Below are 15,736 nucleotides of genomic sequence, written 5' to 3'. Positions count from 1 at the left end.
TTCTTTGTGATTTTTTTTTTTTCCTGTGCACTTGGGAGTTTTGTTCATAAAGTCTTTGCCTACCCCTGTCTTCAAGAGTTTTACCTATTCTGTCTTCCAGCAAATTGTTTTAGTATTTAGATCTTTGATCAGTTTTGATTTTAGTTTAGTACATGGTGAGAGATTTGGAACCCCAAGTTATTTTGTTATCAGAAGCCTAGAAACTTGCTGCCCATTGAGTATCAGCTTTTACCAAGCTATAATGTTTAGCATTGCACATACTTAAAAATTAATACTTGAATACATTAAAAATTTCTGTTAGGGACTTACATAGATAAGTTATAATCTCAAGTGCCTAATAACTTGGATTTGACTTGACTTTGGCCTTTCCCCAAGTGCAATCTAGTTTAGAGAGAAAAGTGAAAATGCATATACTTTTTACTCTATTTGTAGTAGTAAAAAAGGTCATGTCAAACTACAAGTTGAAAATACTCAGTTTACCTCAAACTGAACTTCTATTAAAATAATGCTGGACAGACCCAGTAGTCAAATTAGTTGGTAATCCTTTTGAGAAGAGTCAGGGAAAATCTGACAAACTAAACTTGATCCTAGTGCCTGGGATAAAGTTCAGAGTGTCACTTCCCTCCCTAAATGAACATGGAAGCAAGTTTTCTTCCCTCCCAGGATTAAATGAGAATACCTGTAAGACACTTAGAGAAGTAGTGAAGATAAACTCAATAGCTTTGATCAACAGATACTGAACCTTGAAAAATGCTGTTTTCCATTTTGATTCAGCATTTGGGAAGAATTATCCAACCATTAATGTGCAACCCTGTAGTAGCAGGCCCCTCGGGGTATAGAAAATATCATGAAATTCCTACAACTCATTGTTTATTCTTATTATGTGTCAGGACATTTTCTAACAGTAGCTCCCCACAACCGCCTCTGTCTTGAAGATCAAAGTAGTTCTTTAAAACCTGACCCAGACTCTGATATAGTGATATATCATCATCCCTGTTTTTTCCTTTGGTTGAGACCAATCCAGTCAGCTTTGACCTTTGTTGAAAGCTCTCCCTCCTGCCCCAATCTAGGATTTATTTTGGACTCTTATTCCTTAATTTATGAATTACTTATGAATGAATTTATTCTACTTATGAATCTACCTACCATTCAACTCCCATAGCCTTGACATTCTACCTAACCAGACCAGCTAGACTGTAACTGAAATTTGCTCTTGAGCCATAACCACAGTTTCTACTGAAGCATTACTTATACTGTGGTAGATTTTGAACAGGGGCAATCTACTTTATTTAAATATAAAAATCTTGTTTCAAAAGTGACTGAACTAAAAAAATCACATTTTTTCATATGTCAGTTCATGGCCACACACAGTACAAGTCTTGCGATACATGTCATCTTCTAAGTTTTCTTCTGGTCCATATTCGTGTTGATGTGCAATCGTTTCTCTTTTCCACACACTGCTTCTTACCGCTCGTCGCAATTCTAAGGGAAAAATCAAAGATTTTCAATGGAATCCAAAAATAAATCCACTCAGGCTTTCCGTCATATTTATGTGTATATTTAATATATGGTTTAATTTTATAATAAAAGTTGATCACACAAACTAGGCAAGCTTTCTTTCCTACCTCACCTGCTTGGCCTCAGAAATAGTCATTGTTGGAGAAATTCAGAGACAGGTATGTGGATTAGAAGTATCACACAAGAGAAAACAGGGTGCCATATCAGGAAAGCGGGAATTGGCTGAGATGAGAAAAAAAGGGCTCTTTTTAAGTTCCATATTTATATAAGTCCGGAGCCACTTCTGTAAGAGGCAAGTCAAAGTTTGCTAATCAAACTTAGAAAGCCAAGAACTCTAGCACCATATGCTGATGTATTTTCATCTAAAAAACTGCTTGTGCAAGTGATCTTCAGTCTATTTATTTTATGAGACCGTTATTTTAGGATAGGAGTTGTCAATAATTAAAGTAAAACCCAAAGATAAAAATCAGAATATTAAGAGCAAGGAAGAAACAGGTTTAAAAACTTCAGTTTTTTGCAGGCAGAGAAACTCAGCAAAGATAGTATATGAACCCCGTTATTCCAATGTCTGGCGCTTTTTGTGCTACATCATTTTGGAGTCATTCTACAAAAATGTATGTTGGATGCTTTGAAAAACAGCTTAAGGCAATGACATTTTAAAAGTGCACACTGCATATTATATGAGGCAATCAAACACTTAGTGCTCACTGTAAATGAATAAGCTGGTATTTCTCAGTTTCTAATGAAAAAGCAACCTTTATGTTTTTACATTTCTGTCCTCACCAGTAATCCACCAAATCTACTGTTTGTGAGTGGCAATACCTAAGAGGGTTTTGATAGCTTTTGTAATCTAAAAAATAAAAGTCAGCATACACCAGGTAATTGCACATTTTCCTTAATCCATTGTAAATTTATGGTAATGTCAAAATACTACTTGGAGCTGGGCATGATGCTGCACACTTGCAATCCCAGCACTCTGGGAAGCGAAGGCAGGAGGCTTATAAATTCAAGCCCAGCCTTGGTAACTTGGTGACTTAGCAAGACCCTTTCTGAAAATAAAAAACATAAAAGGGCTGCAGGTGTAACTCAATGTGAAGGCCCTGAGTTTAATCCTTAGTACCACCAACACAATAAAATAACAAGATCCTACTTGGATCTTTGTGTTTTCTGGCTGAACATACTATGAGGATAAAAGCAAACAGGGCTATGTACCAGGCACATTTCTAAGCACTTTAAATCTATTTAATCCTCAACCTTGAGATGAGTACAACAATTATTCCGGTTTAACGGATGAGAAAACCAAGGTAAAGGAGCTATAAATCGTCTAAGGTCAAACAGCTTGTTGGTGGCAGAGGTAGTGTAGCCTGGGTCCACATTCTTAACTCCCAGGCTGTACTGCCTTTCTCATACCCCCAGTGTGTAAAACACTTTCTTTGAGATTATTTTCAAGTTTCAGTGTATAGAATTCTAGACAGTTTCCACCTGGGGAAAAATCATGTTCTTCCAGATTCTAATATGTATTTAGTCTCCTCTAAACTCTAATCTTTGTTCCTCCAAACTATGATTTTTTACTGTCATTGTGAAGAACGCTAGTTTTTTCTAGATGCATCTTGAATGCCCTTTCTCCTTTCATTTTATTTTTCCTTAGGACATTTTATAGGTTAAAAAGTAAGTGAAGCTGAACAGAACTGCACAGATGCCTCCTAGTTTCAGATAATGTAAGAAGGCATTTCCTATTTGAGTTCTAATAGCGGCTTTTCAACTTCGTTCTGACGTAAGGTATCCTGGTCATTTTCCTTGTAATACTCCCAACTGAGAAAGCCCCTCAAAACTTGTATTTACATCACTTTTTCATTCCATTAAGTTTATTGGTACATTTTAGGTATACATTATGATCACATTCATCATTGGGAATTTACCTGTACATGATATATCTAGGTACTTGTTTTTCCCCATTCCCCTTCCCTTCCACCCCTTCACTGCTCCCTATTTACAAAGCCCCTCAAAACTTAATTGCAGCCTAATCACATTAACATTTATGCCAAATTGATTATGTGTACGTAGGTGGAAAAGAAACATTTGCTTAACACTAAAAAAATACAGCAAAAGTTTAGCTTTCTAGTCATAATTGAACCTAAGGTTTTACTTTTTTCTTCTCACTTGCAGTTAGTGTGTCAAGCTATGTAATGACAAGAACAGAGCCATACTCTACTTACTAGAAACATGCTAGAAAGAAAGTACAAGTTGAGTATCCATTTCCAAAATGCTTGGGATCAAATGTGTCAGACTTTTTCTGGAATATTTGCATGTGCATAATGAGAAAGGTGTCCATACAGGGTGCAGGGAGTCCCAACAGTAGGGCTCCCTTCAGGAAAGGCAGCAACAGTGATGGGAAATTCATCATGCACAGACCCTTTGATCAAGTAAGTCCTACATTAAGGATAATGGCAGCCAGGTTTCTCATATCAGAGAAGGGAATTTAGATAAAAATAGAACAAGTCTTGAAGTGGATTAGAACTGGATACCTGTGTGAACTCAGGTTTTAATTTGTACCTTGCGTATATACATTATACACACACATATAGGCAGATACAGAAATATAGATAATATTTCATGCCAGAAAGCAAAAGGCAGTCCTCAACATGTCAAAGGACACAAGAGCTAGTTTAAAGAAATTCCCATTGGGCCGAATATGAGATATTTGAGCACCAAAATAAGAACAGAAACTAACCAAATGCCACTGAAAGAGAAAGTAATGAATTTATACCCATAATAAACAGATGGGGAAAAGATGCTGTAGAATGCTGATATTCAACTGGGTAAATGTGAGAGGGGTGTTTGGATTAGAAAACCAATCTTGAAGGCCAATCTTTAGCTCAATGGCATTGTACCTGCCTCACAAACGCAAGGCCCTGAGTTTGATCCCCAGTACAAAAAAAAAAAAGGAAAGAAACCAGTCTTGTAACCATCATCTTAAAGACTGGTTGCATCCACCAAGAACCATCAATAGAGAAGGATTCTAGTCTAGCGGGGAGTATTGAGAAACAGGATGTTCACAATTTATTTTTTATCAGATAAATCAGAATCACTACCATTGAGAGCAAGATAGTGTGCCTCCAAATGTGAGGGACTGACACATATCATGTACTATCCCTGTCCTGAAATGCATGCACACCCAGGATTCAACCAGCAAGAAATGGCAAAAGGCCCCAAGTGAGAAATGCTGTTTCTAAAAAGGTAGGGTGGGGGAAGGGAAGAGATATCTTTAAAAAATATCAATGTCAAAAGACAAGGATTATGAAAATCCAGAACAGTTTATAGAGACTTGGTACCTAAAGCCAGTATCTGCTTCCAGATTGGCTCCTGCTCTAAAAGGAAAGCACTAAAATAGACATTACTGGGTCAGCAAACAAAATCAGAATATAGATGGCTGACTGGGTAAAGATACTATGTATTAAATGTGCTAAATAATGTAACTGGTTATGTCAAGAGAATACCCCTGACTGGGAAATATATACTGTAGTACCTGTAAAGGTGGTGATATATACAATTTACTCTGGAGTGGTTTAGAAAAGGGGTAAAGGACAGTGATACAATGTACTTTTGAGGAGTTTAGGGAAAAAGTTACAGAGAGCATGCAGAGGACGGTGCAGGCAGCACAAAGTGCTAATCACAGGTCTATCAGGGTAAGGGATCTATGGGTGGTCTTTTGTTCTTCGTATCGTAGCAATTTTCTATAAATTTGAAGTTACTGCCAAATAAAAAAGTTTAACAAAGGTACCAGACTGATGGGAGATTCCATTGACCAAATTCTGGACAGTTTGAGCATCAAAATAAATAATAACAGGAATGAACTAAAATACTTTGAAAATAAGATCTATCAGTTGAAATGATTATTTTTAAAAAAAAATTTTTAAGACCTGAGGAAAAGGTCTTCTATGGAAAAGAAACCAAGTAATAATTGTCAAGAATGATAGAAATAGGAAAATCACCATTTATATCCACCCTAATAAACTAACTCAGGTATGAATTATCCCCTTACACTAAAAACCTTGAATAAAAGAAAGAATGAAGTATTGTATCGTTTTTTATTCATTTGTTTATAAAGGGAAAAGGATACCTTTAATGGAGAAACCTAGCAGACACCACCTTAACCATGCCATCCAACTGTCCATTACCCCTTCAAGGAGAACTGGCAGCATGTCTCTTGACGTGGTGCACTGGGACTGTCGTTCAGAAATTGTTCCTACCAAGAACATTCCACTGTGAGCAAACATGCTGCCACAAATCCTTATGCAGGCTCATGGTGCATAAGGGCTGGCCTGGACACTGCACCAGTGTCTGTGTATGAAAGATTAAAAAGTCTGAGGGACTAGATTAAGAGACAGTTGCTACACCTCATCTCCTGAGTGGCCCCTGCATCCAGCAGCTAAAAAGCTATAAAAGACACTGAAACAATTGGGGGATTTTAAGTACATATCATGTACTAGATAATTGCTTTATACTAATGTTAAATTCCTGACACCATATTTTAGTTATGAAAAAGAATGCCATTGTGTTTAGGAGAAACATGCTGAAGGATTTAAAGAATCACCATGTCTGCAAATACCTCAAATGGATCAGCAAAAGTGTAAGATGATAAACATGTCAAAATGTCAACATTATTGGTAAAATAAAATTTTTACAAAGAAACTGTAAGTTTTTTGCACTCATTTAACAATTTAGGAAAGCAGGTATCAACTGCTGCCGAGACTGAGAAGGGTACAAAGGTGAGATGGCACAAGAGTGGGGAACAGGCCTGAAGCAGACTTGGAAGCTAAGGGATTGGGCAGGTGCACATCCTCCAGAGAGGCTGGAGAACAAAACAGTGGCTCACTAGGGCACCTTAGTCCAAGGTGTCACAATACAGAAAGCCAGTACTTAAGAGACTAATTCTGCAAATGTACGAAAGCGTTCATGATCCAGGCAGTACTGATATCCTCAGGGACTGCTTATACTTTTATCCAAAGAGACTCCCCCTAAGTCCTTGTTTCAGTGAAAATATACCACCCTGAAACTTGATTTTAGTTCAATATCAACTTTGCAAAAGACCATATTCAAAGAAACCAAATGTTGTTTATGATGTAAAAATTGTAAAAGAACTAGCTGAGGGAGACTAGATACTTCTAAACACTGGGTGGGGGTGCAAGAAGTACTAACTTGAGGGTGCCCGTTGTTACCTGGAGGGAGACAATTACAAGAAAAGACTTAATAACATACAAAGCTTGGATATTTCTTTGTCCTCCATGAACTAAAGCAGGATAACGGGAAACCGTGTCCCTCGAACTCCTAAGAGAAGCCCCAAAGCAGAAAGATAGCCACAGGCCCAGGATGTACAATGTCTACAAACTTAGAAGGAACCTCAAAATGGGATTTTCTCACCCATCTCCCTTGGTTTGTGTGAAAATTAGTTTACTTTCCTTCTTTCAGGAGGGTGACCTCTATCGTTGCTAAGAGCAAGCTTTATATAACTTGGAAGAAAAGCTTCATCTCTACCTTATTTGTGGAAAGGAGGCATGCAAGCACAAAATGTTCTGTGCATTTGCACCAACACAAAGTTCGCATCACATGTCAAGGCCAAGGCTTTTTTTTTTTTTTTTTTTGGAAAAAAAAATGAGTTAAACTGAGCAGTATAGCTGCTAACATTTCTATGTCTGCCTTGGACGTAAGACACAAATGTTGTCTATGTACACCTTATACTATTTAAGTAGTACTTGAAATTTTTTTATAGTAAGCTCAATTCTTACACTGCTAAAGTAGAAGACTGTATTCTAAAAGCAGGTAAATATAATCTCTTACCTTCCCATAAAGAAGTAAACTTTGTCAGCTTCTTTGTGGATCAAAATCAGAAGACCAAGAGGAACCAGGTTCCAATTTCTTTTCAACTAAAAAACCTTTAGACTTGCTTCTATTCCTCTCTGTTCTGAGCGTTCTGAGCAAACTGCACAGTCAGCTCCTCGTTTCTAATGGCTAGTGTCTACTCCACTTTCAGCCCTCTGTGGCCTAGTCAGGAGGACAGAAGCATCCACCAACCTCTAAAGTGAATCAACAAGAAGCCATAATTAAAGAAGGCATCACATTGACCTCTCCACACAACTGCATACCAGAAGACAATGGAGTCATGTTCATAAACCCAGAGAGAATGAGTGTAGCCATATGCAAAAAGAAAAACAAAAAAAATAGAAAAGCATTTGTATTGTAGAGAGTTGGAAAATAAACCAGTCGTGTGACCACTTTGATGAGTTTCCCCAAAAGGCATGCTTCATTTAAATAAGAAATGAACTAAAATTCAGAAATCAATCCTACAAGGATAATAAAAATCTATAACAGTTCATGTGGTGATTAATAGCAGCTACTTAATATAATGAGGGGTAGGGCCATGGATTTAGCTCAGTGGTTCCACTGCCTGCCTTGCAAGCTCAAGGTCCCAAGTTTGATCCCTGGTACCAAAAAAAAAATTATATATGTGTATGTGTGTGTGTGTGTGTATATATGTATAGATATATATACGTATAGATATATATATAAAATGAGGGGGGAAAGCCAGTTATGTTCAATTTTTATTTCTTTAAAAATTCCCATAACTGTGTAAATCTTTAAAAAGTAATGTTCACACTGATATTTAATATATACTGAATCTCTACAGAAAAAAGCATGATAGGATGGATTTCATAATCTTTTAATCTGTTAGACAAATTATAAGAATTTAGTTACCATTAGATGACATCTTGACTATTTCACAGAATTAGTAGAAGAAAAAATTAGCCCTCCTTTTAAACAAAGATTTCATTACTTTGTAGAGACATGTTTCTAATGAATACTTATGCTTTTATACATGTTATTATCTACATCAAAATGCCATCTGAAGAGCAGTTTGAGGCAGTGGAGACGGAAGAGCTGAGATGGCTTCAAATAGCTGGGTTAACAGAAACCCTGGCCTAACCTCAACGCTCTCCTCTTTCACAACACTTCCTATGCCTTTTTAGTACTTTCTTTATCCCTTATCAGCAGCAATCCTTGCTGTTGGAAGAGAAGAAAGGCTGGTTGTAGAGCCCTACAAAGATTAAAGAAAAGGCCTATTTTAAAGAAACCTTTCCAAATCCTTGCATTTGGACACTGGTGGATTTCTATGAATACTGTGACACAGCAGTGGCTAATTTGGGGAGTATTTTTAAGTGAAATGCTCTTTTATGGCATAGTTTGGCTATAGGAAACCTCTGGACAAAGCCTTAAAAGTATACTTACTTTCTGATTTAGGAATTGATAAGTACGATTTGTATAATGATGAATATAAAGATGTTTTGCATAAGATTATCTGTCTTGATAAACTTCATCAAATGCCAACAATGAATTTTTTATAAAAATGATAGGATTTCAAAATATGGCAGTAACAAGTATAACTGAAAAGTGACTATATAATTTCATATATCTTCTTCATATATAATTTCATGTATCTTCTTTGCTTGCTTCCTGATCAAGTGTGCTGATTTGTTTTGTAAGTAATATTTTTAATGGCACCCACTGATATCAGTTTCAGTGGGATATCAAAGCTTTCTCTGTCTCATGTCTTATAAAGATTTTGTAAAGAGGAAAAAAACATTTTTAGCTAGGCAAGGTGGTACGTGCCTGAATCCCAACACTCAGGAGGCTGAGGCAGGAGAATCATGAGTTCAAGGCCACCCTGAGCTACTAAATGAGATCCTATCTCAAATAAACCAAAAATTAAAAAAATCAAAATGGGAGACAACTGGAAGAACATAAAAGTGTTACTAATGATTGTGTCTACGTAGAATCATGAGCTAAGAGTTCTTTGTAGTTTTCTGGCTTTTCTACATTCTTCTTAAATTACTCATGATAAAAATGGCGAGAAAAAACCCCTCACAATAAGGCTTACATTCAATTTTTGATTTTACTTTTTGTTTTTAAGACATCTGAGTTAATCCCATTCACCCTCCAAAACCTCTCATAAATTCTAAAAGCATAAGCAAAATTATGCCTAAACATTCATTCCAAATGGATCTGTTTAATACATATATTATATATACACAAAATATGCGCTGTCTATAGAGATACTCTATGACACACTGGGACTCCACATAATTACTGCATAAAGAACATTTATGTAGCCGAGCATGGTGACGCACACCTATGATCCCAGTACTCAGGAGCTGAGGCAGGAGGATCACTGAGAGTTTGAGGACAGCCTGGGCTCCACAGTGAGTTCAAGGCCAGGCTAAACTACCTAGCAAGACTCTGTCTGAATAAAAAATTAAAAAAAAAAAAAAAAAAAAGATTTATATTTGCTTCTTAAAGACTCATCTTAGGGCTTCTGTTTTAGAGGAGGAAGAGTCCTGTGTGCTCCTGCAGTTCATCATTACCACAGTACCCATCCAGTATGATTTGAGTTTCTCTCTTGACAAATGGTGACCCCAGCATTTATGTTAGCACAGCGCCTGGCCCAAACAAATAATCATGACTGGATGGAAGGGCAGATGGTCAAATGAATGCAGAGATAAACAAGGGAATGGAGAATTGCATGCAGAGACAGATGCATAGAAGAATGACTGTGCAAATGAAGACTTTCAGTCAAGAAAGCCTGGTTCCACTCCCTATTCATGTAACAAGCCACCCCACATTAATGGGTGTTTTAGTCACATATAAAATAAAAGTGATCAGACTAGCTAATATCAGAAAGTTCTCTCAAGCTGCTAAATTAGATAAGACTTAGGGTGCAGTGTTTTTGTTCTTGTTATTGTTGTCTGGTTTTCATTTTAAGCAACTAGAGAGTTTTGCAGGTATCTGTTTAAAAAAAAAACAAAACACTACTGATCCTACTTAAGATCTAACTGATAGTAAATCCTTGACCAGAGACACCACTATTGACTTTGACCTAACCCTGTTCCTATATGTAAATATGATACTTTAAGATATGGTTTACATCCTCTTTTTTGTTTTTTTGAGACAGTTTCACCATGCAGTTCACGTTGGTCTTGAACTCTCCATGTTGCCCAGTCTACTCTTGAACTTGCAGTGATTCTCCTGCCTCGGCCTCCTGAGTGCTGGGATTACAGGAGTCTACCACAACACCTGGCTTATATGCTCTTTAGAAATGCACTGTTGTGAGGTTTGGACTGAGAGCCTCAAACCCCAACCTACTGAGGGCAAATTTAAGTCATTTTATTTTCAACCTACGAAAAAAAAAACAAACACCTTTCAACTAACTGGTGATATTATATCTTTAACAAGAAAGAATCCATTAGCGAAGGCTTTTGCTAAATGGTAAAATGTGATCCTTCACAACATAAAATGTAGCCACTTACCTTTTACTTTTTTATTAAACTTCTTTTGTTTCATTTTTTCTCGGTTTTCTTGTCTCACTTCCTTTGCTTCTTCTAGTGCTTCCTGACTTCCCCAAACTTCAAGAGACCGCTTCATAATCTACAACACAGTCCACATTTAAGTTTTGATGATTCAGAATTGAAAAATACTGTAATTATCAAATCCAAAGAAGAATGATTTAATTCAAGTATAAATTTTAACTAATTTGAAATTTAAAAGATTTAAAATATTAACACGTCTATCTCAACCTAGCAACCCTCAGTAATGTATGGTGAATACCAGTATACAGTATTTATAGACAAGCTGTCCTCTGACCATACCACTGTCAGAATATAGAAGGATCCACAGAAGGAAACAGGATCAGTGGGCTTGATGAATTCTCAGCTCACCAAAGAAGTGTGTTGACAGATTAGCCACATCAGACCTAAATGTGAGGCCACCTCCAAAAATCTCCAACCAAGAAAACCACCAGTTACTATTTTTCATCTCCTCGTGGATCAACAACTGTTTCTATCCATTGACTAACTTCTGATTTATAGAATATGAATTTTTTTTAAAAAGCCAAACTTTAGTACCTAAGTGACCTAAAAAGTCTTTATTCTAGTTTCAAAACTTTGGATTATATACCTTTACTCTAAGAAAAGTTACACAATAAGAATACTTCTCATGTTAAGGAAACCAAAATATCAATCGGTGTAGCCAAACTCAAGTTCCTTAACATAATAAAGTGATATATCTGTATTTCACAAATTCTAAAACATCACACTTTTCACAATGTAGCATCCCTGGAAATGTTGCATTACTAATGTGTTTAAGGGTACTTAAACAATGGTAAGTCAAAACATAGTTTAGAAGAATTGGAGTAAATGTAAAAAGTTTAAGAATAACTTACTCTTTTTACACTTGCATTTTCCTTATGTATGTATGAACATGATACAGTATACCACAAAACTATTAATGAAATCTAATGGTACTGTTTTAATAAGTGTAAAAAACACCAAGCGATAACAAAACCTGGGCTGGTTTAATTCACAGCATTTTTCTCATTTTTAATGGTACAGGAAATAAATGGTGAAATCTTTTTATTTTTCCTTTAGTCCTGAGGAATGAACCTAGGGAACACTGAGCTACATGCCCAGCCTTTTTAATTTTTTATTTTGAGACACAGGCTTGCTATGTTTCCCAGGCTAGCCTCAAAAGTCCGATCCTCATCCCTAAGTCTTTCAAGTACCTGGCATAACAGGTATGTGTCACCATGCCTGGCAAAAGGTAAACCTAACTGGCAGTTTTATATTTAATGAAATTCAGTTCATACAGTATTATGTTTCACAATGTGGCTTCTTAATTTTATTAAAAGATGGGAGATTTTCTAGCATATTCCAATTCAAACTGTGTTCTAAAGCAATAGCTCCCAATATTTGGATGTAATGGTGCAAGAATGAAAACTGCAATATTCAAACCACTCTGGAGTGGACACAGAAGACTGACGGTGGCTCTGGGCACCAGTAGCCCCAGTCACTAAGTGGATAATTATCTTGGCACACCTGTAACTCATTCACAGCAAGAACAGCTGTGAAGCTCTGCTCTGAGATACACTGGAGTTACACAGATGCTTGACAATATTTCCCAAAACAGACAGATTTTAGGCATTTTTGAAGTTTCTGAAATTTAAGTATTTTTAAAGATTTCTTTAGTTTTTTATTTTTCTGGGGTCCAACTTTTTGTTGGTTGGTTGGTTGGGAGGAGATAGAGAGAAAGGGGAATAACATCTGACTCCTATTCTAAAATTTTTTAGTTTCAGAGTTGTACTCCTCACCAGGGATTTAGCTCAGTGGTTCCACCGCCTGCTTCACAAGTGCAAGGTCCTGGGTTTGATCCCCAGTAACAAAAAAAAAAAGTAATATTTCCCCCAGAGTTGTACTCCTAATACCACTCACCAGCAACGTATTTGTCTCAAAATGCCACAGCAAAAAAGCAAAATGAGAAAATATTGTGTTATGAAATGTCATTCCATATGCACAAACATCAGCATGTTCAAAAAGAAAAGAATCCTTTTCCCTCTCTGTAAGCAAATATGGAACTAATTATAACTAATTTATCATTTAAAATTCACCTAAGCCAAAGTCCAAAATTCATGAATACAACTTATTAGAGACCTGTAGTTTTAAGTAGAGTTTCATATCACCCCACTGTGAATGATGAGGATTCTTCTTCACAATAAATTTAAGAGCTGGTTCTCTTTTTTCTAGATCACAGTCTTTTAGAAGGTATTCTTGCTTTGCTTCTGTTTTGGTAATAAGCTTATGTTTCTCATCAGGATCTCTGAAAAGAGATTAAGTCCATTATATCAGTTATTTTAAACAAACTAAGCTTTCAAACAGTCCAACAACCAAAGGGGATAAAACTCTCAAAGAGATACAAAACGCTTTTTCCTAGCTCAACTCTCAGGTTCAAATTAGTAGCATAAAAATTCTAAAGAAAAGTACTTTATCTTTCACTTATTCTAAGAAGTTAAGTTAGCAACAGACCCGTGGCATTAACACTCTAAGAATTTCTTTAAAAGTCGTATTTCAGAAGAAATTTGAAATGATTTATAAGAGTCGAAAAGCCAGGGATTTACTCAGTGGGAGTAGAGAAAATATAAATGAGAGCAATGAATCAATGAGAAAATGTAAAAGCAGAAGGGCAAGATGGGCAAGAAATAAGAAATATAAACCATGCAAATGCCAATCTCAACATAGCTAAATTTCCAACTGCATCTGAGTGTTCCCAACAGCTAAGTTAAAATGGAGACAGAGTCAATTACACAATTCTTTCCATCCATTTACTCTCCATCTGTATGTCATCTGTTCAAGGCACTGAGAATACAGCCCTGTTTTTAATGAGGAATAAATAAAGCCTCATTTTCATGAGGCTTTCATTCTAATTAGAAGAAGACAGTCAATAAACAAATATTATGACAGGTCAAATTGCTTTAAGAATATAGAACTCTGTGAAGGAAGAGAAATTTTCAGATACGAGGGTAATCAGAGGGCACTGAGTATAGTCATCTGAGCAGAGGCCTGAAGAAGTCTCAACGGCAAAGAAAACCTTCCTGGCAGATGGAACCTCTGCAAAGGCTTGAGGGCAGGAGCCTACTTTGCACCTGGAGCTTACAAAGCGCTGGTGTAACAAGACACTCAAATGATGGTGAGGGGTGGAAGGGACAGACACACAGGGGCTTTGTGGGCAGTGGTGAAGACAATCCTATTCTAAAAGGAATCAGAAACCACTTAAAAAGTCTTAATCAAATTGTTGTATGGAGACTCTAGGGTGAAAAGTGGAGAGGATGGACAGAGAATACTGCAGTGGGCCCAGAAATGGTGACTTAGACTAATGCAGTAGTGGGAGAGAGGTGAGAAGTGGATGGATTCAGGCTATGGCTTGAACACAAAGTTTAATGGGCTTGGAATTACACACAGAACAGTAGAGTTGCAGCCAATGAACGAAGCCAGGCTTTATGAACACTAAACACTAAAGAGGTCACTAACATAAGCTGGGAGGAAAGAAATCAAAGGTTCTTTCAGAGGATTCTATCACAAAACCTACCTAAGGTTGGGATTAACCTTAAGAAAGCTACATGACTGAAAAGTATAAATGAAGGGAGAGACAAGTAGACTACTCTGTATTAACATCCTAATCTTCAAAGATGTTGAAAGGAAACAGAATGGATGCCTGTGTTCCTAATTATGTTTAAACAAAAACAGTATGTGAAATATACTAACAATAGACTTAGCTGAATAAACAGCAGAAATAGGAGAACCACATGGAATGAGAAGGAGAATTCTGGGGTGATATAAAAAGGGGATAAAAGGTTAAGACAAGAAAAAGAATAAACAGAAGAGTGTGATTTTCCCCCACCTATTCTCTTTATGTGAGGAACAAAAGGTGAAAGAAGTGTTCTGAGCTCCCCTCCCTTCACTAAAGACCCCATTTTCTGACCAAGGTGTCTATACGTTGGATAAGTAAGAAGTAACAAGGGGACCCTTGGGGCTAGGGAAGACAAGAGTTAGGAACCTGCTACTGTGAGATGGGGGAAAAAACCCTGGGCAACAGAAAAGGATATTTCTATGGCAGAACCAGGGATACACTTTGTTTTGTGTGGGGCATATCATAAACTTTGATAAGCATAGGCTTCCTGTATTTCTTTGACAAAATAGAAACCATAGAAATTTTAGGAAACATGCAAAATAAAAATCATAAGAAAATATCAAATGCAAACATGTGCAATCACTGTTTTGCCTTAAACTTATACATAAACATTAAATTTTAGTAATTAAGAACACTTCTGAAAATAAATAAGTATATGTGCTGCCAAAGTGAGCACGTAAAAATAAGTACCTGCAGTTATCACAAGTTGCCAAATCAAAGTGATTCATAAGATAGGAATCCATAAATTCTTTTCCACATTCTTCACATATTGTATAATCAAATTCCATAACTGGTCCTAAAAAGAGAAAGATAAATTCCTTAAGTTTTCTTTTCTGTGACTAGAACAATGTATTTTTCTCTATTTTACTAGCTTATCATTGTGTATTTTATGCCAGACACAAATATCTTTAGTTAAGAGACAAAATAAAATGTTGGTTAAATAACCTCCTGTCTAAAACTAATCTTTAAGAGAAAAAACTAAAGTAACATGAGGGAAAAAAAAAACTATCAATGCATCAAGTATTTCTGAACTCCAACCACGCGCACAGTACTAGTGTTAGTGTCACACCGCTGCTGTGGAAATGATCATGACTTGAATGGTTTAAAATAACATCTCATTTTAGCAGTCTGACGGGCTCAGTGGGTCAAA

At 36.5% G+C, this 15,736-nt stretch overlaps 1 protein-coding gene across 2 annotated transcripts in view; it reads right to left on the bottom strand.

Moving 5' to 3' along the window:
- The window catches only part of Xpa (XPA, DNA damage recognition and repair factor), a 25,130-nt gene continuing 9,394 nt past the window's right edge, over positions 1 to 15,736 (bottom strand). The window contains exons 3-7 of one of the 2 annotated variants that reach the window (XR_015440010.1): positions 15,277 to 15,382; positions 13,053 to 13,218; positions 10,878 to 10,995; positions 7,357 to 7,592; positions 1 to 1,482 (exon numbers count right to left, since the gene is read on the bottom strand). Coding sequence is in view for 1 of the 2 variants with exons in the window: in XM_004864966.4 (XP_004865023.1) it covers positions 1,334 to 1,482; positions 10,878 to 10,995; positions 13,053 to 13,218; positions 15,277 to 15,382 (539 nt within the window). In the remaining variant the exon portion in view is untranslated. The remainder of the gene's footprint in view (positions 1,483 to 7,356; positions 7,593 to 10,877; positions 10,996 to 13,052; positions 13,219 to 15,276; positions 15,383 to 15,736) is intronic. The other variant, XM_004864966.4, reaches the window with a different exon arrangement.

The sequence above is a fragment of the Heterocephalus glaber genome, unplaced genomic scaffold, assembly GCF_053883595.1.
Source record: "Heterocephalus glaber isolate CG9 unplaced genomic scaffold, H.glaber_assembly_v1.0 deba00001481, whole genome shotgun sequence".
Classification (NCBI taxonomy): Eukaryota; Metazoa; Chordata; class Mammalia; order Rodentia; family Bathyergidae; genus Heterocephalus; species Heterocephalus glaber.
Note: the sequence above shows the minus strand (reverse complement) of the source record. Positions and strands in the feature narration are given on the sequence as shown.